We start from the raw sequence: 23,813 nt of genomic DNA on the forward strand, positions 1-23,813 counted from the left end.
TTTATGGCACTCGGTTTTTTTGGGGGGACGAAGCGGAGTTGGCGAAAGATGGCGGCATAAAGCAAAACTGTTTACTCACTTCAACTGGAGTAGTGTCGAGCTGATAAAATGTGCCCATTGTTGTTGTCGCTGCTGTTGTCGTTGCTGTTGTCGTTGCTGCTGCTGTTGTTGTCGTTGCCATTGTTGCTGCTGGCAGCTACGTGCTGTGACCGGGCTCCCAGGGGATTTGTACCAGCTAAATTCCATGCTGTGCCTCCCTCCCTTCCCTTCCCCTTTTGGCTAGTTGAACGTGGGGCTAGTTGGAGCTGCTGATGGGAGAGCGGGAAGGAGAGGGAGAGAAATATCTCTGGCTATCTGCGTATGACGGCCATAAAATTCAACTCACATACACAGCATAGAGAGGGGGGAGGAGGAAGCTGGTAATAACCACCAGGCGGCCATTGCATTGCTCAACTTGAAGATTTTTGTTTCATTTCCCCTAGAAAATTTATATGTGCTCCATGTACTCGAGGCGCGTTCTACAAAAAGTCGCCCTCTATTTGTATCTCTCTCTCTCTTGGGTGGCGCATTTAATGGCCATGTTAATGTGGCAGGGATGAGCTGAAAGAGGACACAACAACTCCTTGTTACGACTGCTTGAAAAACAAGCTCATAACAGCAGCAGCAGCAGCAGCAACAACAAGAGACAAAGTAAATCTGACGTCTGCTGTAATTGTAGTTGTGTCGAGGCAGGAGAGTGGAGGGAGAGACTGCTCATAAATCGGATTAGTTTACAGTTGTGCGGAACGAAAAATGTAAATGGAACTGAGTGCGATTATGATTGCCATCACCGAGTACTTCAATATTGGTTTGCATAGTTACAGGTGCATGCATTTTGTATCGCATTTTGTATCGCATCACATCGCATGGCACTTAGCACAAAAGCCTCAAGTTGTAGTTGTCTATTTGCTGTTCACATCTTCACATTCACTTTGCCATTTTCTTTCTCTCCATTAACACACACTCACACACACATGCATACACTTGCAATTCGTATTCACACTCATACGGACAATCACCCATTTAATATTTGACTTATACTTTTGCGCCCTTGTATGCTTACAGATGATGCCTGCCATGTGCCACACCATCTCTGTCTGGCTGACTTTGGCTCTGGCCGTGCAAAGGTAAATATGCAATAAAGGCTTATGCCTCTCTTCCTCACCTCTATCTCTATCTCTATCTCTATGCTCAGCTGAGCATCAGCTATTTTCCCATAACACATTGCGACGCAAATCCCTTTTGCATGTGAACTATATTCATAATACAAAATAACTTAAATGTGTGAATTTTGAATCGAAGCTTCACATTTAAATGATCAATATTCAATTGGAATTTATACTAAGTATAAATACATAAACATTTCACTCTAGTTTCTTCCTTAATAAACTTTAATCTATTACTCTAAAACATAACTTTTGCATAAAAGCAAATACTTTATATACGAGGGTGGGCTGATAAATAGTCGGCCTAACAAAGAAAATTTTTTTTAAAAAATTCGTAAATATTTTATTCGATTAGTGTTTTCTATCAGTTGATTACTGTAAAAGTTTCATGCGGTTTTATTAATACTGGTAATTTTGGCAGGACTTTTAGCGCATTCACTTTTGCATGAACAGGTAATATGTGAAACAAACGCTTATTTTGAGGACCTGGACAAATCCTATTTTATGGAAGGTATTGGGAAACTGGAGGATCGGTGGTCCAAGTGCATACGTCTAAAAGGAGATTATGTTGAGAAATAAAAAAATTAAAAATAAAACGTATTTTCTTTGTAAGGCCGAATTTTTATCAGCCTACCCTCGTATATACTTAGCTTTAATCACAAAAAGAAATAATATAAATAAGTATTCAAAATGATTCAAAAATTCAGCACTTCAAGCAAATATTACAAATAAGTGTACGAAATAAGCACAAAGTTCATACATATTTTCCCTTTAAATAAACATTATTTTTTGTATTTATTGGATATATTTCAATTATAATAACAAATACAATTCCTTATTGCGATGAGATGAGCCTGAGCGACTAAGACCTTCAGTCTATATATATAAACTTTAATCTTTTACTATAAGACATTCACATCTTGCACAATAAGCATTAGAACAAATCAAAGCTTAAATTTCAATAGAAGAAGCATATTAATAACTTTTTAAAGAGAACTATAGAAATCAAAAATTTCACTCTAGTTGCCCCTCAAATAAATAGAAGCATGATATCAACTTGACCGTAATAAAACTTAATACCAATAAAATCTTTTAAGTATACGAAATAATCCAAAACTCAACTCTATTTTCCCCATTACTAAACTTTAACTTGAATCTGGTTGCTACAGCAAAATAAGCAGCAACTTTGGCTCCAATCGCAATACGCTTTCTCCCCTTTTTTTATTGCCACTTCGAGTTGGACTCCAATTAGCAGTCGCATTGCAATTGCAGATTCCACTCTCAGTTTTTGTTGTTTCCGCTTGCAACGAGGAGGCACTTCAGCTCACTCACTTCATTTCGATCATAACGAGGTAATACTGCACTTGCTGCAAGAGCACTTGAGCTCTGCAACAGGAATTCCAATTGCAACTCCACTGCGAGCATATCACAGCATGAAGCACATTAATAATGTCATAAGAACACATTCTTTCACATACCAACTTGATGACTGGTTGACTTGCTGGCTGGTTGACTGGCTGACTGACTGGCTGACTGGCTGACAGCATGACTGGCTGACTGGCTGACAGACTGAGTTCTTGACTTGTCAATGCCGCAATAAATCAAAATGCGGCCTCACAGAGTTTTGCACGTCGTCGTCCTGCTGTCGATACGCTCCCACAGTTGCCAATGCCAAATACAAATGATACGTGCTCTGTGTGTGTTAGTCTGGCGACCGGCTAACGCTGCGTATGAGTAATGTGCGTGCTGAAGCATCGCACGGCCAATAGCAAAAGGCGTTGACGCAAAAAAGAACACAGACAAACACTCACACACGCAAAGACACACGCACACATTAGATGTATGTGTGTTTTGTGTGCAGCTCAATCAATCGCATTTGTTTCGCAAATCTCTTCTTGCCAATTTCTGTAGCATACTTTTCGCGGCTCACTTAAACGAATGAAAAGCCAGAACTACAAGTAGTTCGAAATCAAAGGACTCGCAGCCTTTTACGTTAATGAAATCGAATTATGGATCAGTATAAAACCTTCTGCTAGTGGATGTCATTAAATACTCTTCGAGCGAATGGCATATTTTTCTGTTTTTCATAAGAAAAGCGACTTTAAGCCTGTAGCAACGCAGACTTGCAAATTTACCCCGGTTTATGGTCAATAACAGAGAAATATTAAGTCTGCTTACGCATTTTTTTATAGCTTAAGCTGTGAAGCAACACATCTTCCACTATTTAACAGACTCACGGAGTTTTCACTTGCTATATATTAAAGCTGACACCTTAAGTCATTTCGTGCTTCTTAATTTGTCTGCCAATTCACGATTTTCTTTGCGAGCTCTGTGTGTATTTATGTCCTTTCGGCAACCACAACTCGCTTGCATCGCTGTCTTTATATTTTCATTTCGCAATCAGTTCGCATGGCTCAAAATGTCAGACTTTATTGGCAGTGCGATTTTTTTGCTTGTTTTAAAACTGAAATTACTTTATGCAAAGAGCTATAAATAAAAACCGTCGAAAGGATATGAAGAGATGCTGTGATAGAGTGAAAAAGGGATCAACTTGTAGGCTTTAAATGTTTTATATTCATATTAAAAAAAAAAAACAAAACAAAACAATAAACTAATATGAAATTGGCAACATAAATCGTAAGCATGTGTGTATATAAAATTCGTATAAAATACAAAAGCAACAACAACAAATTCAAGAGGCACAGCCAGTGAAACTGAAATGAATGGACAGCGGAGGAGGAGGACGACGTCGAGCACTGTATAAGGACTATAAGGACCACTCGAAAGCCAACGCATTGTTCTATTAACTCATGTGTGGGATCATAAATTTTACAGCTTTGCAAATAAATTTTCAAAACCCACTGAAAAACAACAACAGAGGAGCCAAAAAAAAAAAATTGAAATAACAAAACGAGAGTAAAGAAAGAGAAATTTCTATGAAAATAGTCATAAATATTTGCGCCATTATGCGACTTGGACCGCTTCAAGTGGTCGCTCGATGACTGCGTGTGTGAGTTAGTGTGTGTGTATGCAGCAAATAGCTAAATAATATGTTGTGGCAGGGGACACATTGAACAACGTCCGTCCATCCCTTTTTAGCGAGCATTTCTCTAAAATGCGTTGAAAATGGCTCGAAGGACAAATAGCGCGATAAAACAGTCAACGTTTATTGTTATTATTGCTTTCATTTGTTGTTGTTTTTATTGTTGTTGTTGTTGTTGTTGTTGCTGTCAACTTATTGTGTTTCAAGTGATTTTATGGGCATTCCATGTGCCACAAGTAGAAAAATGGCAACGTCAACGTTGCCAAGCGTTTGCTGTTGGCTGCACTTCAGCAACTCAATGTGAAATATGTGTGACTGTGTGTGCGTGTGTGCGTGTGTATGTGTCTGTATTGAAATTGAATGAGTAAATGAATATCACGAGTATGAAATGAATAAGTAACTTGTTGCCTAGTGGTTAACAAAGCTCCAAAATGCCAAAGTTATAGTCAAGGAAACCTGATAAGTTCCGTTCCGTAATGAAAACGAACACAGACTTTATATTCGACAGTAAATAAATTCATAAAAACATGTTTAATGAAATGATTCCATTTATACGCTACTTTCAAAAAAAAAACTTAAAAAATTCTTTTGATATTAGCTACGATAATATTTTACATGAAATTTTGTTTTATCTTTGCAAAGCGACATTCTTAAATATGTTATGCATAAATATTTTTGATATTTGATATCAAAGCATATTCCAGCTTAAAATGGCAAATAACATTTAAATATGCAACTTTTGAAATAGATTTTATTTTTAACTTGGAAAAGTGATATTATTTAATATGAAAAGAATAATTAAGAATTTTAAAATTTTGTTCTACACTTTTCAAATAAAAATAAATTTAACTTACCAATAACCCAAAATGAAACTATAAATATTTTAATAGCGATTTATTTAGAACAGCAGAATGAATAAAAAAAATTAAAATAGTAAATGGTTAGATATCGAGATAAACTGGCTGAGTTAATTAATGAGTGCTAATAATGAGTAATGAGTGCAGTGAGTGCATAATAAGCTGGTAGCTGGACCACTTGATTTAAAACAACGAATCGTTCAAGTGAATAATTGATTGAATGCGAATGAATTTCGAAAGCATGAAAGGATAATAATTCGTAAAGTGTCCAAGGCGAATATTAACTAGATTTTAGGTTCATCTTTGTTGTTCGAGTTGTGCACCCTCTGAAGAATATGCTAATTGCCCAATGTTAATTATTTGGCCGGATGAATTGCGTGTATTTTGTTGATTTATTATTCCGCCTGGCTGCCTGAATGAATGAACGAATGAACGTTGAATGTTGAATGTTGAGTCTGAGTCAAATTAACTGAACTGAAAATGCAAAGCGAAGAATACTAAAATGTTATTCATTCAATTATTAATATCAATTCCATTTAAGGCTAAACGCTGCGGCAATCGCTTGGTCCCTTTGTTTACGATTGCTTTCAACTTTAATGAAATCCCCGCTTGACAAAGGTTCAATGAAAGATTGATTGAAAACCATTTTTGAAGTGCCAGTGTGGCCAGACCCGACGAAGACGCAGACTAAGGCCAAAAGAGAGAGCCACAGCCGCAGCCAAAGCCAAAGCCAAGGCAACGCGAACAACGCGTCGTGGGCGTTGCTCGATGGGCGTGCCAATAATTATGCGCATAAATTAGGCAAAAGGCGCACAGCCTTGAGACGCCCTTCTATGCCCGTCTTTCTTCTTCCATTCCCTGCCCCCTGCTTACAGTTCAGAGTCTGAGCGAATGCTGTATGAGCTTAACGCAGGGCCACAACATCAAGTGTTTCCACAGCAGGCTAAAGATGAAGACGGGGACGGGGACGGGAGGTGGCCTTTTGCCATCAAGTTGAAACTATAAAGCGGCGCAAAAGTCGTCCCATTTGACTCGTGCACCATGGGGATCCATCGTCCAAGGGGGCAGCGACTTTGCCCATCCCCTCCCCGCACCGACCGAAGAAAAGCGTTGACACTGAGCGATGCGAGAGCACTTTTGACAAATTACTTAAATTATGAAATTATAAAACGCCAAGTTGATTAGGTTTTTCTTCAGATTGGCTTTGATTGCGTGTGGCCATAAGTCCCAAGTGCTGTTGCTGTTGTTGTTGGATCAGCATCTCGATTGGAGATGTGACAGGGGGCAGGGGCAGGGACAGGAACAAGGGGCAGGCAGGTTAAGAACGTTGTCAACACGTTGCTATCATAAATTTGCACCTGCAAAATTGGGTTACTCCTTGGATGGCTGACTAACTCACCGACTCACCGACTCATCGACTCACTCGCTGACTGACTGGCTATAAAATTATATTAGCCAAATGCGTTTAGATGTATGCGCTGCCAACGTGGGCTTTTATGCCTTAACTCGGCTAACATTTCATGAATAAAATCCATTGCCAGACACTCTAATGGCCGTCAGATAAAGTCCCCAACTTGATGCATGTGACAACAGCGGCAACAGAATCGGCGAATTTGCCTTAAAGATACGCTAGATTCCGTTACAGCTACAGCTTCGAGATACATTTAAAGATGCAGATACATTTTAAATGGCGCGCCCTGTTGCGCAGCCTGAATTGAAATGTCGAATGAAGCTGCTGTAGCTCGACAATTTATTATTCTCACTGCGCGTATTATCATTTGCTCATTAAATGGCCATCTCAATAATGCATTCAAATTGCTTGCTTTTGACCTTCACAATTCCCATTGGGCAGAGTTCCGCTCAAATGCGCTACCAAATACTTTTCAGTTAGTTCTTCATACAATTTATACACTCCGTATACTTAATATATTGCGTATATGTATACTACTTAATATGCTGCGTATACTCATACATACTATATATTCAAAGAGTACGAAATTTCACGTTCATATATAAATAAAGAATGTATACTTAATTTACTGAATAAAGTGTCAATACTTCATATATAAAATATGGTGCATAACCTGCGTATACTTAATCCACTCCATATGCTGCGTATACTTTATATTGAAAATAATTAGCGTATACAAAATGAACTACATATACTGCCATTAATTAATTTATATTTGTAACAAACGCCTCTCGAGTTTATTTGGCTCCACGTTCGGGCGCCGTTTGATCATGTAACAAACCGATTATACACAGCCTATGATAACGTACTCTGCTTACGGAGGCCGACTGTTGCTCAGGGCAAATGGGGTGGGTTTGTGTTATCTATAGGAGCTGAGGTTACATTATTAAAAGAGGTCGATATCTTAAACATCAAAGATCTGAATTGGCATACGAACAAGCCTAAAAGTCGAAGATCCTAGATGTCATGGATCCTCTTCTATACCCTCTCGTCCTGTAAAGCCCATTATGGTCTTTACCCTTTTCATTGTTTAATTTATGACACACACAACTATACTCAGGTGCCCGAAAGGCTTAATTTAATTCATTTTCAATAATTTCATAACGTTAAGTCTATAATTGGACTCATTTTCAAGGGCGGTCAATACCCTGTAACTCTTCTTAATATTTATGGTACTAAACAACTATATATACAATACTACGATGCTAAATATGGCATGTGTTAAACACTATACTGTTGACATTATTATATTTCAATTATCGGCCAAGCCGTACTTACATACTTTCAGTTTTATATAGATGTACACAACTCACTGATGATCAGGCCTGATGATGAATGATGTGTGTAGGGTGTTTTATTTTGTCGATGAGATGATGTTTGTTTGCTGTGTGAACTTCCAAAAGAGAATTAGAATAATGTTAACAGTATTGAATAACGACTACATACCATACCATGTACTTATAAAACTATGTATATTACAAGAATAAGAAAGCTACGTTAATTCATTCATTTTAATTTAACATTAATGCAAATTATACAAATTAATTAGCGGCAAACAGGTTATGGCTACTAGCCGCGGAAAATCCTCATAGACGGCGACAATACTTGGGATGCTCCTATAGGGGCATCACTGTTCAGAACATAGAAGCAACTATGCTCTATCCCTCCTCTGAACGGCTCATGGGTCCCTGTTAGCCCATGCTAACAATTTTAGTGCGGCCCAATGGGCAGCACCGGTGGGAACAGTGGCAATCTTCTTTGCTTTTCAGCTTAAGTATGTGCCCACTGTAACTCCAGCAGCAGCTTTGCGCGCCGATAATGCGCAGGTGAATATACTATATGGCGGTGGCCAAACCGTTTAAACGCTTTCTAAACGTGAATAAACCCACTCCGCGCTAATTCGCAAAGGCCTAAAAACATTTCTTATTAGAACTATGTATATACCTACGTACCCTACGTACCTTATAATTATCCAAACAATACTCTGGTAGCTATATCCACGCAGATGGAGAAATCTTTTCCGTTTGATAAAATGTTCAGCTATGGATTTCTGAATTTTATATATGTATATTTATAAATTGTCCCAGCCAATTGATCCATCTGATCTTTCAGCTTACACAGAGTTGATCTCAACTACTCGATCAATCTCTGTAATTTATTTGTGTGAATGGTAATTTACTGTCAAGGGCTGCTAACTCGACTAAGTGACATATAAAATGCGATTAATCGATATTAGTCAGCTGGATATGTTTACATATCGTTAAATAGCTAGAATTTGCAAATGGAAAATTAAAATTCAAATTTCACCCTCACATATTCTACGTATTCTTAACTTACTATTCAAACTGCGTATACTTCATATGCATATCATGTATAAACTACGTATACTTTATATGCAAAATAATTTGCGAATGCTTAATATGTGATTAAAATGTAATAAACGATATCGAATCGAATACTTAATTTTCGTATATTGCGTATACTTAATATTCCACATACATATTTTACGTATACTTCATATATTGAATATACCAAAATATGCAACGTATACGTCATGCTTTTGATTTTTTTGCATACACTTTATATACTGCATTGGCGTAATGCCAACTCGTGCAAAACTGCAAGGCTGATGTGTGCCTCTACTAACAAAAACTTAACCAAATTCGTCATGCAGCTTTCAAGGAAAGACTGCAGGCTAATGCTAGGCATTTTAACTGGTCACTGTCTGTCGGCTGTCCATGCTGTAAAGCTGGGTATCACGAACAGTGATCAGTGCAGGAAATGCAACGAGACGGGTTAAGGAAACACTCGAGCATCTTCTCTGTAGATGCCCAGCGTTATCCCGACTCCGGTTGAAATACCTCAATTCGCCGTGCCACAACGATCTTCGGGACGTTTCACGGCTTCCTCCTAGAATGCTGCTGGCTTTTGCCAAAAATGCATCAATACTGCGCGATTTCTGAGACGTAGATAAGCTACCGGTACAGCTACGGACCTCCACTGGTCTATGCTTTGCCCCGTGCAGGGGCAGCCGGTCCTACCTAACCCTGACCTATACTGCATATATTACGTATACTTCATTTACTGCATATACAGCGTATACTTTACATATATACTAAATATTATGTGTCTGCTTTAAATACTTTTATTGCTGCGTATACTTCATATGGCGCATAGGTAATACGAATTACGTATACGTATGATTCACTTGCTTATTAAAGTAAGAAATTTGTTATGCTTTTTTCTAAATAAATACTAAATTAAATTATTAAATTTATATTTATGAAATTAAATTAAAAAATATAATAGAAGAGTAAGGTAAAGATATTTTCTAGTAATTATTTTTAAAGTTAATCGTGAGAATGCACATACTCTTTATTTAATTTGCGATCGAGCGATATTTCTTTTAGCATTGTTTTAACAATTTTCTGACAGTTCTTAATCCCATTTATGCTAAAGTTATGATATGTTAGTGTTACACTTTCGCTAGTCTTGCCATATGTATTCAACTTTGCCAGCCTGTTACAATCGTAAATAGTTATATTACATTAAAACCTCACTCAATACTTAATGTTCGCTTTCCTCTCCTCACACTCTTTGCAGATACATCTACGTTTGCCACGCTCCGATGGCTCGCACCTGGTGCACAATGCCGCGCGTGAAGCGCTGCACCTTCTACATCGCACTGCTGGCGTTTCTGCACCAGCTGCCGCGCTTCTTCGATCGCACCTACCTGCCCATGGACATCGAGTGGAACGGCAACTTGACCGAAGTGTGCCACGTGGAGACATCGCTGTGGGTGCACGAATACATTGGCGTTGATCTCTACTACACCAGCTACTATTTGTTTCGAGTGCTCTTCGTCCACTTTCTGCCCTGCATCATCCTGGTGACGCTGAACATTCTGCTGTTTGCGGCACTGCGGCAGGCACAGGAGCGACGCAAGTTGTTGTTTCGCGAGAATCGCAAGAAGGAGTGCAAGAAATTGCGTGACTCCAATTGCACCACTCTGATGTTAATTGTGGTTGTCACTGTGTTTCTCATTGCTGAAATACCGATTGCTGTGGTCACCTCCATGCACATTGTTAGCTCGCTGATTATTGAGTTTCTTGACTATGGCATTGCCAACATATTCATCATGCTAACGAATTTCTTTCTTGTGCTGAGCTACCCCATCAACTTTGGCATCTATTGCGGCATGTCGCGACAGTTTCGCGAGACCTTCAAGGAGATATTCATGGGTCGGATGGCGGGAAAGAAGGACAGTTCGTCAAAGTACTCGATGGTGAATGGACAGCGCACATGCACCAACACCAACGAGACTGTCCTCTAGTAATTGGTGATGTTGGTGCCGCGGCGCGGCAGCAGCGATCATCATCGCAGCCAGGCCGTTTGCACAGCCGTTGCCGATGGCACGGCGCCGCAGCATCAGCATCATCATCAGCATCAGCATCAGCATCTACATCTGCATCATCATCAGCAACAGCGACGCACCAGCAACATGGAAATAATTGCCGAGGAGCGCAACGTCTAAGGTTTCCGCTCTCCCTCTCTTTCCCTCTCTCTGTCTTTTGGTTTCAAACCATCATCCAAAGAAATAAAATAGTAAACAAACGAAACAGAATGGAGCGGATATTGAGTGTGGCATGCATAAAGCGATTTATTCGTGCCAATTTGTTATAGAATCGATAACAGAAAGACTGCATTTTTTTTGTGTGTGATCGTCGAAGATGGGGAAAGCAAAGCTTGTGAAATTACCTTCTCTGTTTCTTGCGTCACAAATCAAATCGAAATCGAAACCGAAACCGAACTGAAAAGCAGCTGTTGCTGGGAAGGAAATTAGTAACTTGAATCAACTGTCGATTAAACAAGATTAAATCGTTAATACCTTAATAGCAGTTCATTGGCACAGCGTTAAACAAATATTGCATCAACATTCAATACAAAATACACAGGATTCGAAAGGAAAAGTAACAAATAAATAAATAACCGACAAAATACATAACACAAAAATTCAATGTTAAATGTTTGTTCCAGTTCACTGATTAACAAAAATGTTTAAACAAGAGAAAACAATTGAATTTAATATGTTTTATGTACGTTTTGTGTGTCTATGAGTGTGAAATATAACTAATATAGTCACAACAACTAAATACTACTAACTACTACAATAAATGAGAACAACTACAATTAGTTACGATAATGATTACGAAATAAAAAAAAGGTGATTATCACAGTCACTCCCTTGAAAACAAAATAACATCAATCGAGTTCAGAAAATTGTCTGTTGAATAGATGTGTTTCTGAATAGTTTTAGATCTTGCAAAACAAACAAAAATGTATATTTAATAGATGTAAAAAACAAATGCGAAAATCAATGTAATAAATGTATTAATTATAAAAAATAATAATTACAGGAACTGTGTGCATAGTTGTTAAAGATACAATTGACCTATGCAGAAATTTAGTAGATATAAAGTGTTTAAACTTTAACTTCTAACACACAAACAAAAATACAAAAGGAAAGCAAAATTCAAGTGAAACCAAAAATAACAAGAGAACGAAACAAAACGATACGAAGAGATTCTAAAACAAAAGTTTATTTTTGCGTGCGATTTTTGTGCGGCATTTTTTGGCTAAAAAGTTGCTGTAAACAAAAAACTAATTAAACTTTAACAATAAGCTGACTTTGTTTAAGTGAAAACTAATCGTAAGCCAAACAAAAAACAACAACAACAAAAGCAACAACACAAAACTGAAAACAAAGTATGAAACTCATTTAAATTTGTAAACCTTTTGAGCCCCAAAGTTTACTGATTTAAATGACAGGCAAATAATAAATGCGAAACATCAATAAAAACGAAATTCGAAAAACGAAAAACGAAGAACAAAAACAACAAATAACAAACGTTTCAATTTTCGCTGTTTGCGGATTAAATAAATGCGATTACATTACATAAATAATAAAATAAATCATATAATATATATACTAAAAGAAGATAAAAGTTCATTGATATTTCCTAGGCATAGGTTCAGCTCCACATAACATATTATATAAATAAATATATACATACATATATACTATTTTTTTTGGTGCATTAGCGAAGTAAGTGGATAAGTTAAGTGAATAATAATGCGATAATTCAATGTTGATATCTGTCTGTGTACAAGTATTTTAAACAAATCTCAAGTTTAAATGTTTTACTCGTAAATCTCTGTAAACTAGCTCGATAAGTGCAACCAACAACAACAACAACAACAACAACAAAAATACGAATAAAACAAAACTTCAAGTTTTCTGTCTGAACCGAGTGACTTTTATTTAAAAGAGGATATTTTTAGTTTATTTTAATATTCGGGTTTAATTAGTTTGTTTTTGTTTTCTTTCAATTGCATTTAGTTAGCTTAGACTTAAATGGGGGAGACTAAGACTTTGCTGATTATAAATTAATAATATATAAAATTTTTTAGTTCATGTTTATATGAAGTTTCTCTATTTATTTCATTGTTTCCTAGCACAAGAAGTAAAAGCTTTTATATTACGGTGCTGACTGTTTATTCTATTGCAATTATATATTATTGAAATTAATTTATATATTTATTTCCACATCATGAATATATAAAAGTTGTACACTTGCCCTATTTAGACATTCGTTTTATGCTTTGAATAATTGTTTAGTTTATAATTAAATTAAAGAGAACAAGTTTCTGACTATATGCATATTTTATACATAATTAAATTTTATACATTTGCATTTAATTAGCTTAAATTAAATCATCTAGAACTATGCGTAGCTTACCTGTTGTATCTTGAAACTAGTCTGATGCTTGAGAGTCGAGTTCTAGTAGAAAAAACCTTAGTGCTAATTCAGCTAACGCTACAAGCGCTTTTTATCGTTTAACCACTTCTGTTTGTGGCACTTTCTTTGCCTCTCACTCATCTAGTACAATTGACACTCGTCTCTCACCGGCGAACTGCAATCGAAGGCGCTGTTAAAGGCCGCCAATGTGAAGACAGCATCGTTGATGCGCTGTCGACTTCCGCCATAGACATCAGAGTCCTGCCCCAGCTGCAGCTCGTCCAGTTGGCAAAAGAACTGCGCCACATTCAAGAAGAAGAGTTGCTGCATGGATTTGTTGGCTGCCACCGTCGCAGAGGAAGTTGCCACAAATGCCTCGTGGGCCAAAGTGAGTCCATTAATGTCGCAGAACTTCTCATCGGTCATGTCCTTGTACTTCCTACGAAAACACCGAGATTGCCGCACAAAATGTTCGCTCGCTCGCAGTTGTTGCCGCTGCTGTCGACTGCCCCGCGTGCCACGCGCATCGTAGATGACATCGGTGGGCGTAAAGCCGTGCGACATCTCGTGTCCGATGAGAAAGCCGAGTGCACTTTGCGTCAACAACGCCGGCTGTTTGGGCCAATAGATGGGCGGTGCAAGCAGCGAATGCGGGACTAACACGAGATTGCGACCAGGCATAAAGAATGGCGAGGCATAGCTGCCGTAGCCATCGGGCTGCAGCAGATGCAGTGAAGCAGCAGCTGCTGCTATTGTATTGTTATTCTCTCCATCCGCCTCCAGCGCATCTTGCTGCTGTTGCCAGTTCTTCAGCTGTTGCAGTATCGCCAGCAAGTTGCCGAAGTAATCGCTAACATTCAGCTGCAGCGGCGCATAGTGCGTCTCCAGCAGTCGAAGCTCCTCGTCCGCATCGCCGCCCGGCAACACGCTCACCTGCAATCGCATGCGTTGCAACTTATCGCGTAGAAAGCGCTGAGCTGGTGCCCCAAAATGATTTCGATTCTCTTGCAACTTGAGTGCGAAGCGTTGACGCAACTGTTCGAACAGCTGCTGCATCGTATCAGTCATCAGTTGTCGCTCCTCCGACTCCTGTTGCAGCAACCAGACAGCGGCATGCGTCAGCAGTTCGTGCGTCTGTCCGGCGCACTCGTGACTCGTAAACTGTGGCGCCCCACGCAACTGCAGCTTGTGCAGTAATCGCAGCAATGCGTAGGGCAGCAGCACGGGCAGCGAATGTGTAGCAAGCAAGCGTGGTAAGCGTTGCTTGTAGTGACGCCAGTGAGTGTCAAGCATCTGACTCGACTCCGGATGCAGTGGCAGCGGCAACAGCCAATGATCGGGAAATTGTTGGAGTGACAACACTTTTCCACTGCTCACATTATGTGGCAGCTGACTCAACTGCAACTCCAGCTGCTCGAGCTGCAACCAAAGCTGCTCTCGTGCCACGCCGTGTGGCAAGTCCAGCTGCTGATAGAGCCGTCGGAATTCGTCTCGCTTCAGGGGCAGAAACTCGGCAGCAGCCGCTGAGCCAGATTGCTTGTGTGGCCAATTCACGGTTATCTGACGCAGCCATTCAATATCCGCTTTCTCCGCCTCGTCACTGCTTTCATAGTGTGGCAACAGCTCCAGACCATGGTCCAGCTTCAGCAGCTTAAGTAGCTTCCACACGCTTTCGCTCCACTCTAGCAGAAAGTGCACAAAATGGGACGCCTTAAACTTTATTCGCTGGCGACGACACGATCTGTAATTGTCTCTCAGCAGCTTGACAAAGCGTGGCTCATTCGCATTTGGCTCGCGATTCAGCATCGTGATTAAACGGCTTTTGTAATTGTAATCAAGTTGCCCCAGCTGACTGTAGTAGGCGTCGCTTGGATGCGCCTTTGCCCAGCCACCGCAAGCGTGCTCGTAGAAATCAACGCAGGCATCGATCTTCGGATTCATGTGGTGCCACAGATAGTCGAGTGTTTGATTCTGGCTGCTGCCGCACACGAGTTGCAAGCACAATAAGTGCAACAGCAAGCGCAGCTTGCACATTTCGATTTGAATTTCGCGTGAGAACTGCGCAAATCCATTTACCAGCGATCAGATGATAATTCTAGCAAATCAATTCACTGGAATTCAACTCGCTGCCAAGCTGCCCCCATCTGATAACCCCATCAGAGGCAGATTCGTTGCTCACTCAGCTGAGGATGACATCAAGTCAAGTGACGCAGCTAATTAACACATAATTACGCGCTCACTAAAGGTGAGAGCTGCCGGCAAGTTGGCAACTCAAACTATATTTTGTTTGCAGAGCAATTGAAATTGAATTCACTCCGTTGTTTGTCTGCCGGTATATCGGCTATCTTCTCAGCTATTTGATCGCCCATTAGAACCACTTTTGTGCAGAGTAACTCTAATTTTAGATATACTCAAATTTCTGCACAGTATTTTAAAAAATAAATATTTGTTTTCACTGTGTTTTATTATATAAATTTACTCCTCTATTGTTCAGAGTATCTTGGATTTTAGATTTATTTCTTATTTTATTTTATTATATTAATTCACTTCCGTGTTCGTCTATCTGTCTTCTAGTCCCTTTGATAGGAAATTAGCACCTCTTTTATTTAGTCTAATTTTACTTTCTGTAAAGTTCAAATTTCTGCACAATTTCTTTATTTGCAATATGGACTAAACTTGCTTGAAATAAAAAAAGATATTTATATTTAGGTTTAAATTAATATATAATTGTACTTATCGTTTTTCCTCGCTGTCTACTGTATATTGAATCATTGATTAGTATCAGCGAATTTTAATATATTAAAAATTCTAATTTCTGAATCATTCTTGTATGTGAAGTACAAATAAAAAATGTAGCGATGCTTATAGTGATATTTAAAGATATTATTTTATGACAACAATACACAAAAATGTTCACAAATTTCTTCAACTTAAATTCTAATTCAAATATTGAACTTTTACTGTAAAGTTAAAAGTACTTCTTCCTTTTGCTTGAACTTTTATTCTCTGTCTGTTCATCTGCCCTTACGCTTGTCAGCCTTTTCGCCTATTTGTCTGCCTCCGTTTCTCTTTGACTATCAATGCGAGTTTAAGCAGTCTTTTCCTTCTGTCCATGTCTTTGTCTTCTTGGCAGATTGTCCTCCAACTCTCTGTCAATCTCTGTCTGTCTGTCTATCTTCTCGTCATACTATGCATATTTGGGTTATTCTACTTATCAGTTGCATCGTTTGCTTATCACACAAAACTCAACTTAATTGATTTAATTTTTGCATTGATTCTGAGCAGCAAAGTTCACCTACAAAGGGCACTTGCTAGTTTTGCAGCTCGCAGTTTATAGTTCACAGTTCACAGCTGTTGGTTAAGTTAATCATAAGATAATAAAAGTTGTCGACTTGCTGACAAGCGAAAAAGAGCGTTGGGGCGGGTGAAGGGCGTAGGGCGAAGGGAGGTGCAAAAGTTTTCGGGGGATTTTGCATTTGCATTGAGCGCTCAACGGTTTAAGTTTTCCACTGATTAAACAGTTTTCTGTTACGCCCACAAGCCCGCCTAAGCTCACAAATATGCATAGCAAAGTTCAACTTAAGGGGAGATCATAAAATGGGGAAAAATGCAACTGAAAATTGCCAAAGGTTGCCGCCGTTTTTCCCTTTGGCTCATTCAGATTTAATGCACTTGCCACTAAAGTGTGGCAAGCAGTCAAAGGGGGTTTTTGCAGGCGGGATCATATTGCAACTACTGCTGGGCTTTAGCTTTGGCTTTGGGTTGCGGCTGCTCCCGTTCCCCGTTCTTCGGTTGCTGCTGCTGTTCGCTGTTCGCTGTCATTGTCGGCGTTATACTTCAAAGTTCTCGTCAAAGTCATGAAAATTTCGTTGCGTTTTAGCTGCCAGCAAAGTCTGTGCAAGTGTGTGCGTGTGTGTGACAGTGCGTAGCAAAAAAAAAAATGTCCTCGATGAAGCGCGGAAAAGCTGTGCAAAGTGCACTGGCAACAACAGCTCGTCTGCCACTCAAACTTCAACCGTCTGAAGCCTGGCATCCGGTCTCTGTTCTCTGTTCTCTGTGTCTGTGCCAGGGATAAGAAAATGTCCGCTACATACATATATATATATACTGTATATCATTATATATCATGCAGCGTAATATGTGAGAGGACCACACACAACTCCCACAATCGCATGTTGATCAATTTTAAGCCTTGCTCCCGAAAAGTAGGCAACAACAAGCCTCATTTATTTCACTCAAAATTGATTGACGCCCACGCCTCCGAAAGAAAGAACTTTCATATTAAAGTCAACAGCAAGAGAGCGAAAGAGAAAAGGGGCAAAGAAATGGGTGAAAGCAGAACATTGAGCAGGGCAACAGATAATCATTCAGAAGCTGCTTATTGGCTTTTCAAAATGCGTCTAACAAAATAAATAAAAGTCAAAGCGACAATGTGGCATGTTATGCTGCCACAACCACTAAGCACAGACACTTCACACACATACTCTTGCACACACACACATACATACACGCTTCGCTTTTGTGCCCCATCATCTGACCCGAAAATAAGCAAGTCCAATTCCAAGGCTGGACCCAAACTGTTGTTGTTGTTGTTGTTGTTGTTGTTGTTGGAGCTGTTGCCGACTAATGCCAATTTAATGCTGTGTGTGTCTGTGTGCATCTTCCCTCTCCCTCACTCTCTCTGTCTTCTGTATGTGTGTTTGTGCGTTAGTGTGTGACTAAGCCCATACTAATGCCCAAGTATCGATAAACGTATATAATCAAAGGCAATTAGGCTTTTGAGAATTGCTCTTTCCCCTCATCTTCTATTCGCTTCGTTTTTGCTGCCGTTTGTTGCCAGCGTGCTCTAATTAATTTTCAATTGAATTTATGCGTCTCGCACAACACCAACAGCAACAACAATAACAACAAGAAGAAGACAACAATAGTAGCAATAAAATGTCTAAAAATAGCATTTTATTGAAGCACTTCATTGAATTTTCACGCTTCATGAAGATTATCACAGCCTTTGACTGAAGCATTCAGTCCTCGAAGCCAGTTCACGTACTTTGTACTCTCTACTCTGTCCTCTGTCCTCTATCCTCTATCTCCTGTCCTCGCACTCTGCACGTACTTTGTGTACCCAAAATCGAATCGCAGCTCATTTTACTGCCACCTGACACCATCTCTCTTATTAGACGACATTTTTTTCCACATGAATCAATAAACTCACGAAAGGTACGAAGCTCAGTGCGAGCTCTCGACAAATCTACTTCTAACCAAAATACAGAATTTAATATAGTCAACAGCAAGTTAACTATAGAATACAACAATTTATTTATACGAACTTGAATTGTATTACAATAAAAATATTAAAAATGTAGAATTTTTTAAAAAATTAAATAGAAGATTCTACATATAAGGAAACTTGAACTTTATTATTTCGAATTTATAAAAAATTATTAAATTCCATATGCAATTTTTTGTGGTATACTTCGAGGGCTCGCCAATTGATTCTTTGATTACATCAACAAACCACATATGGCGCTACATAGCAATCAACTGTTTCTCTACATTTTTGGTTGCTATTAAGTTACGAGGGTGGGCTGATAAATAGTCGGCCAAACAAAGAAAAAAATTTTTAAAAATTCGTAAGTATTTTATTCGATTAGTGTTTTCTATCAGCCGATAACTGTGAAAGTTTCATGCGGTTTTATCAACACTGGTAATTTTGGCGGGACTTTTAGCGCATTCACTTTTGCATTGTCGTCAACATGAATAATATCGAATATCGTGCTGTCATAAGATTTCTGTTTTTAAAAGAGAAATCCAACGACGATATTAAAAATGAGTTAGACAAAGTTTATAAGAATTTAGCTCCATCGTTGTCAACTATAAAATATTGGACTGCTGAATTTAAACGCGGGCGGACAAGCATTTTTGACGATGATCGCCCGGGTCGTCCCAGAGAGGTGACAACACCAGAAATTGTGGATAAAGTCCATGGAATGATATTGGATGATCGCCGAATCAAGCTGCGAGAGATTGCAAATGCTCTAAACATTTCTCGGGAACGCGTTGGAAACATCTTACGCGAAATTTTACACATGAGTAAGCTTTCGTCAAGATGGGTGCCGCGATTGCTCACAATGGAAAATAAGCGCAACCCCTTGCACATTGCGAAGGAGAGTTTGGCATTGCTTAACGCAAACAAACACGAATTTTTTCGTCGTTTTGTGACTGTTGACGAAACCTGGATTCATCACCATACACCAGAGAGTAAGGAACAGTCAAAGCAATAGATTTCAACTGGAGAAACGGCACCGAAAAAGGCAAAGATCGGTTTGTCGGCCAACAAGGTGATGGCAACGGTTTTCTGGGATGCCCGAGGTGTAATTCATGTGGATTATCTGGAAAAAAGGCAGAACAATTACGGGAGAATACTATTCCAATCTCTTGGGACGATTTGATTCGGAGCTGAAGAAAAAAAGGCCGCACATGGCTAAGAAAAAAGTTTTGTTTCACCAGGACAATGCTCCCGCTCACAAGAGCGTTGTCGCCATGTCGAAATTGTGTGAATTGCACTACGAAATTCTACCCCATCCACCCTATTCTCCAGATTAAGCACCCTGTGACTATTATTTATTTCCAAACTTAAAAAAATGGCTTGGGGGTATGAGATTTCATTCAAATGAACAGGTAATCTGTGAAACAAACGCCTATTTTGAGGACCTGGACAAATCCTATTTTATGGAAGGTATTGGGAAACTGGAGGATCGGTGGTCCAAGTGCATACGTCTAAAAGGAGATTATGTTGAGAAATAAAAACGCAAAATTAAAAAAAAAAAAACGTATTTTCTTCGTAAGGCCGAATATTTATCAGCCCACCCTCGTATGTTCATCTGCACATTCTAACCATTCATAGCGTCTTTACATAACTAAGATAGGAAAGAAAGTGACAAGACAGCAGATGAAATATCAGGTGAACATACATAAATCAGCAACAAACAAATATACAATAAGTCACTTTCGTTTTTTATGGCGCCATTTACTTCTCTTTCAAAGATTGCTACAAGTAATAAAATAACTTTGCAGTGTAATTTTAATAATCAATTGAAGCGATCTGCTACAGATTTTTCGGGACTTCGATCTTGCCAATCTAAGCTGCCGTGAAAAATCAGCTTTTGAAACACCATGCAAACATAAATTGGTAGAAAACAGAAATGGAGAAAGTCACAAGGATTGAACTTGCAAACCTTCAACCTATTAATATGTACAGCCTAAAACTACACAATATAAAAACTGTGATTTTTAAATGCTATAAATGTATGCTATAAAAATAGTGGTGATTCAGTGGCCTCAGCGCGTCAATTTGCATTATTAGATCAATTTCTATCTAATACATCACATCCGAATCTCTCTCTTAAGTTTGTAAAATTTTGTTGCAATTGAAACCCTAGGCGCTCATGTCTTTTGGGATAGCTTGTGTAGAGACACGTGTTTTCAATATCATTTGAGGTTCTCTTTTCTCAAACATATCTTTTGGAAAGAGCTTGTTGCATTCGATTTTTAAAGATTAGCTTTATCAATAAGCGTAAAAAAATTATGGGTTCATCAAGGCGCACAATCGGCGTAGAGAAATCAATCAATCTATACCGCAATGCGACAATGCGACTTAAAAAGCTTCAAACTTCAAATTTAACAAAACTATTTAAGACAAGTTTCCAATAATAATTTTTTTTAAGTAAAACTAAAAAGAAAAATTGCATTACAAACTTTATAAATAACACTTTATTCTTGTGCTTATATTATTCTTAAAAGCAGATCAAAAAGACTTGAAATTAATTGCATATCTCGACTAAAGCAGTTGATCAGTTGATTGCCCTGCATGGCATCGTTAAAGTTGCGACTGTCTTGCATTAGTGTTAATAGGTTGCTGTACTCCTTTCGCCTTGAGGCTATTAGCGCAAATTACAAAATTACAAGACGAGCGAGCGTTAACATAAACTAAATACAAAACGGATGCCAAAATGACGGTAAATGGCAAATTTCCCCTTGCAATTAAACATAAAACCGGAGAGCCCAATAAACCCAAATACCAAAAAAAAAAAAAAAAAAAGAGACAGAGGAAAACAAGTAAGAAAGCTACAGTCGAGTGTACTCGACTGTGAGATACCCGCTACCCATTTTGAACAAAAGAAATATATTTTGCGGTATTTTCTCAAAATATACCGAATATACTGCAAAAATACTAAAAAATATACCAAATATATTTGGTATATCGGTATAGTACACCATTCAAAATATACCATAGACGGCACAATATACCAGATTGTCAGCCAAGGCAACTAAGACCCCTAGAAAGTAGGCGTTTTTGCCCATACAAAAGTATTTCTTTAATAACTTCGACAATTTTTATCTGATCGCAACCAAATTTTCAGGAATCATAACTACTATTATATATACCAAAATTCGCAACTCTAGCTTTAAAATTAGGCTTGTTATTCGATTTTTTTGATTTGCGGGGGCGGAAGTGGGCGTGGCAAAAATTTAAAACAAACTTGATCTGCGTGCACACATAACAAATGCTGTCAAAAAAAATTATAGCTCTATCTCTAATAGTCTCTTAGATCCAGTGTTTCATACGGACAGACGGACAGACACACAGACGGACAAACGGACATGGCTATATCGTCTCGGCTGTTGACGCTGATCAAGAATATATATACTTTATAGGGTCGGAGATGCCTCCTTCTGCCTGTTACATACATTTCCTGCCGGCACAAAGTTATAATACCCTTCTACCCTATGGGTAGCGGGTATAAAAAGACGAAGAGAAAAGCCCCCAAAAACGCTCAGACAAACCGCAGACAAATGCTCCACAAAGCACAACAACAGCAAAAACAAAAAAAAGAGAAAAAATTGAATATAAAAAATAGCCGCATGCATTTAAATTAAAATCTAACCGAGCCCTCAGGCGGTCAGGGAGCGTTGTCTGCCCCTTTTGTTCCGGTCATGTTTCTCGGGGGGCGAACCAAAGCGATGCCCTAATTGTGTACGCATATCCTTTACAACAATAAAAACCACAACAGCAACAACAACGAAAACAAAAATGACAACAACTATAACCACAACGGCAAACACACACACAGAGAGAGAGAGAGGGGCAACAACTATCAATTCCTAAATGCGGTTGTGCACTAGATGAGCTTTTGGCACATAATTAGCAGCGAAACATTTCGTTTCGCTTCGCTTTCGTTTTCGTTTTGTTTCGTATCATTTGAGAACCTCAGACCTTATAATGAGGTCAACAAACAGGCCAAAAACACACAAGCACACACACACACATAGAGAGAAAGATGCTGCCGCTAGGCGAATGCCATTTTGTTGCAAACTAACCGACAATCTGTGGCAATTTGTCGTTTTGTTGTCTTTGGTTGCGGTCTCTCAAAACTGCTCAAAATTGATGGATCAAAGAAGCCGAAACAAACTCACAATACCGCCCAAACCAATATTCGCTTTCACATTCGCTTTAATTAAGGGCAAATGTCACTCATAATGCAATTAAAACTCAAGTGTTATTCGATTAAACTGCGAGTTGACTAAACATTTTCGCTTAAATTCCTTTATTCATCTCCCTCAACAACTATCAAGCATGACTATCGCTTAAGTGTCGAGCAGAATAATGAATGAATGGAGAGTGTTAGATCATGACTTGCATTCGCTTTAATTTACTCGAGAATAACAAACCAAAATCCCCCCTCTCCGTGCACTTTAGCTGACAAATCATATCCAGCTAATGGAAATGAAAATAGAAACGGAAAATGGCGATGGCGATGGCGATGGCAATGGCAATGGAAATGAGTTCTGCTTTTGTTAATAAACAAATAAATATCAAACTCATGGTAGTGCATGGAAAATTTCCTCTTGAAATAGTTCATTATTTCATATTGTCTGTCGACATTTATTATTTATTAAACGAATTTAATTAAATTTTTCGAATTTCTATGCAAATAAATATGCATAGCTTTGAATTCAGTTTTAATTTTAAATTAGCTTTTTTAGTTTTCCATTGCTTATTTCATTCAATTTCAAAAGATGATGTTTCTACATTTTACTATTTCTTGAGTTTAATTGAAAATAGTTTTGTTTGCTTATTGTATTCATCTTTTAAACAATGCAATATTTACAATTATTTGTACATTTACTTAGAAGTCTAATATTTCATTTTAAATAAACTTTATTGCTTGAAAATAGTTTCTGCTTTCATTATTTTCTATTTTTAAATAATGAACTATTCACAATTATTGAAGTGTCTATTCTACTGTCTAGAAGAAGTTCTTTATATTTACCCTGAACATTTGCATGCATCTCATTTGTGAACTTGCTATTCTTATGCTTGTCAGCATGCGTATTTACATTTCCATCTGTCTTCCTATAGCTATTTGTATCCGTAAT

At 38.5% G+C, this 23,813-nt stretch overlaps 2 protein-coding genes across 4 annotated transcripts in view; one reads left to right on the forward strand and one right to left on the reverse strand.

The window, feature by feature from the left end:
• LOC132796257 (sex peptide receptor) overlaps nt 1-10,909 on the forward strand; it is an 82,641-nt gene extending 71,732 nt beyond the window's left edge. For all 3 annotated transcript variants that reach the window (XM_060807355.1, XM_060807356.1, XM_060807354.1), the window contains exons 5-6: nt 1,105-1,166; nt 10,180-10,909. In XM_060807355.1, coding sequence (XP_060663338.1) covers nt 1,105-1,166; nt 10,180-10,909 — 792 coding nt within the window. The remainder of the gene's footprint in view (nt 1-1,104; nt 1,167-10,179) is intronic.
• A 2,608-nt stretch (nt 10,910-13,517) lies between these two features.
• Nucleotides 13,518-15,410, reverse strand: LOC132795484 (membrane metallo-endopeptidase-like 1). Its single transcript, XM_060806221.1, has one exon. It carries the CDS (start codon nt 15,408-15,410, stop codon nt 13,518-13,520), a length of 1,893 nt encoding a protein of 630 aa, XP_060662204.1.
• Between the last annotated feature and the right edge of the window lie 8,403 nt (nt 15,411-23,813).

This window comes from Drosophila nasuta, chromosome X (genome assembly GCF_023558535.2).
Source record: "Drosophila nasuta strain 15112-1781.00 chromosome X, ASM2355853v1, whole genome shotgun sequence".
Taxonomy (NCBI): domain Eukaryota; kingdom Metazoa; phylum Arthropoda; class Insecta; order Diptera; family Drosophilidae; genus Drosophila; species Drosophila nasuta.

Excerpts from the sequence above, each read along its gene's own strand:
- LOC132795484 (XM_060806221.1), bottom strand. The coding sequence starts at position 15,410 with ATGTGCAAGCTGCGCTTGCTGTTGCACTTATTGTGCTTGCAACTCGTG.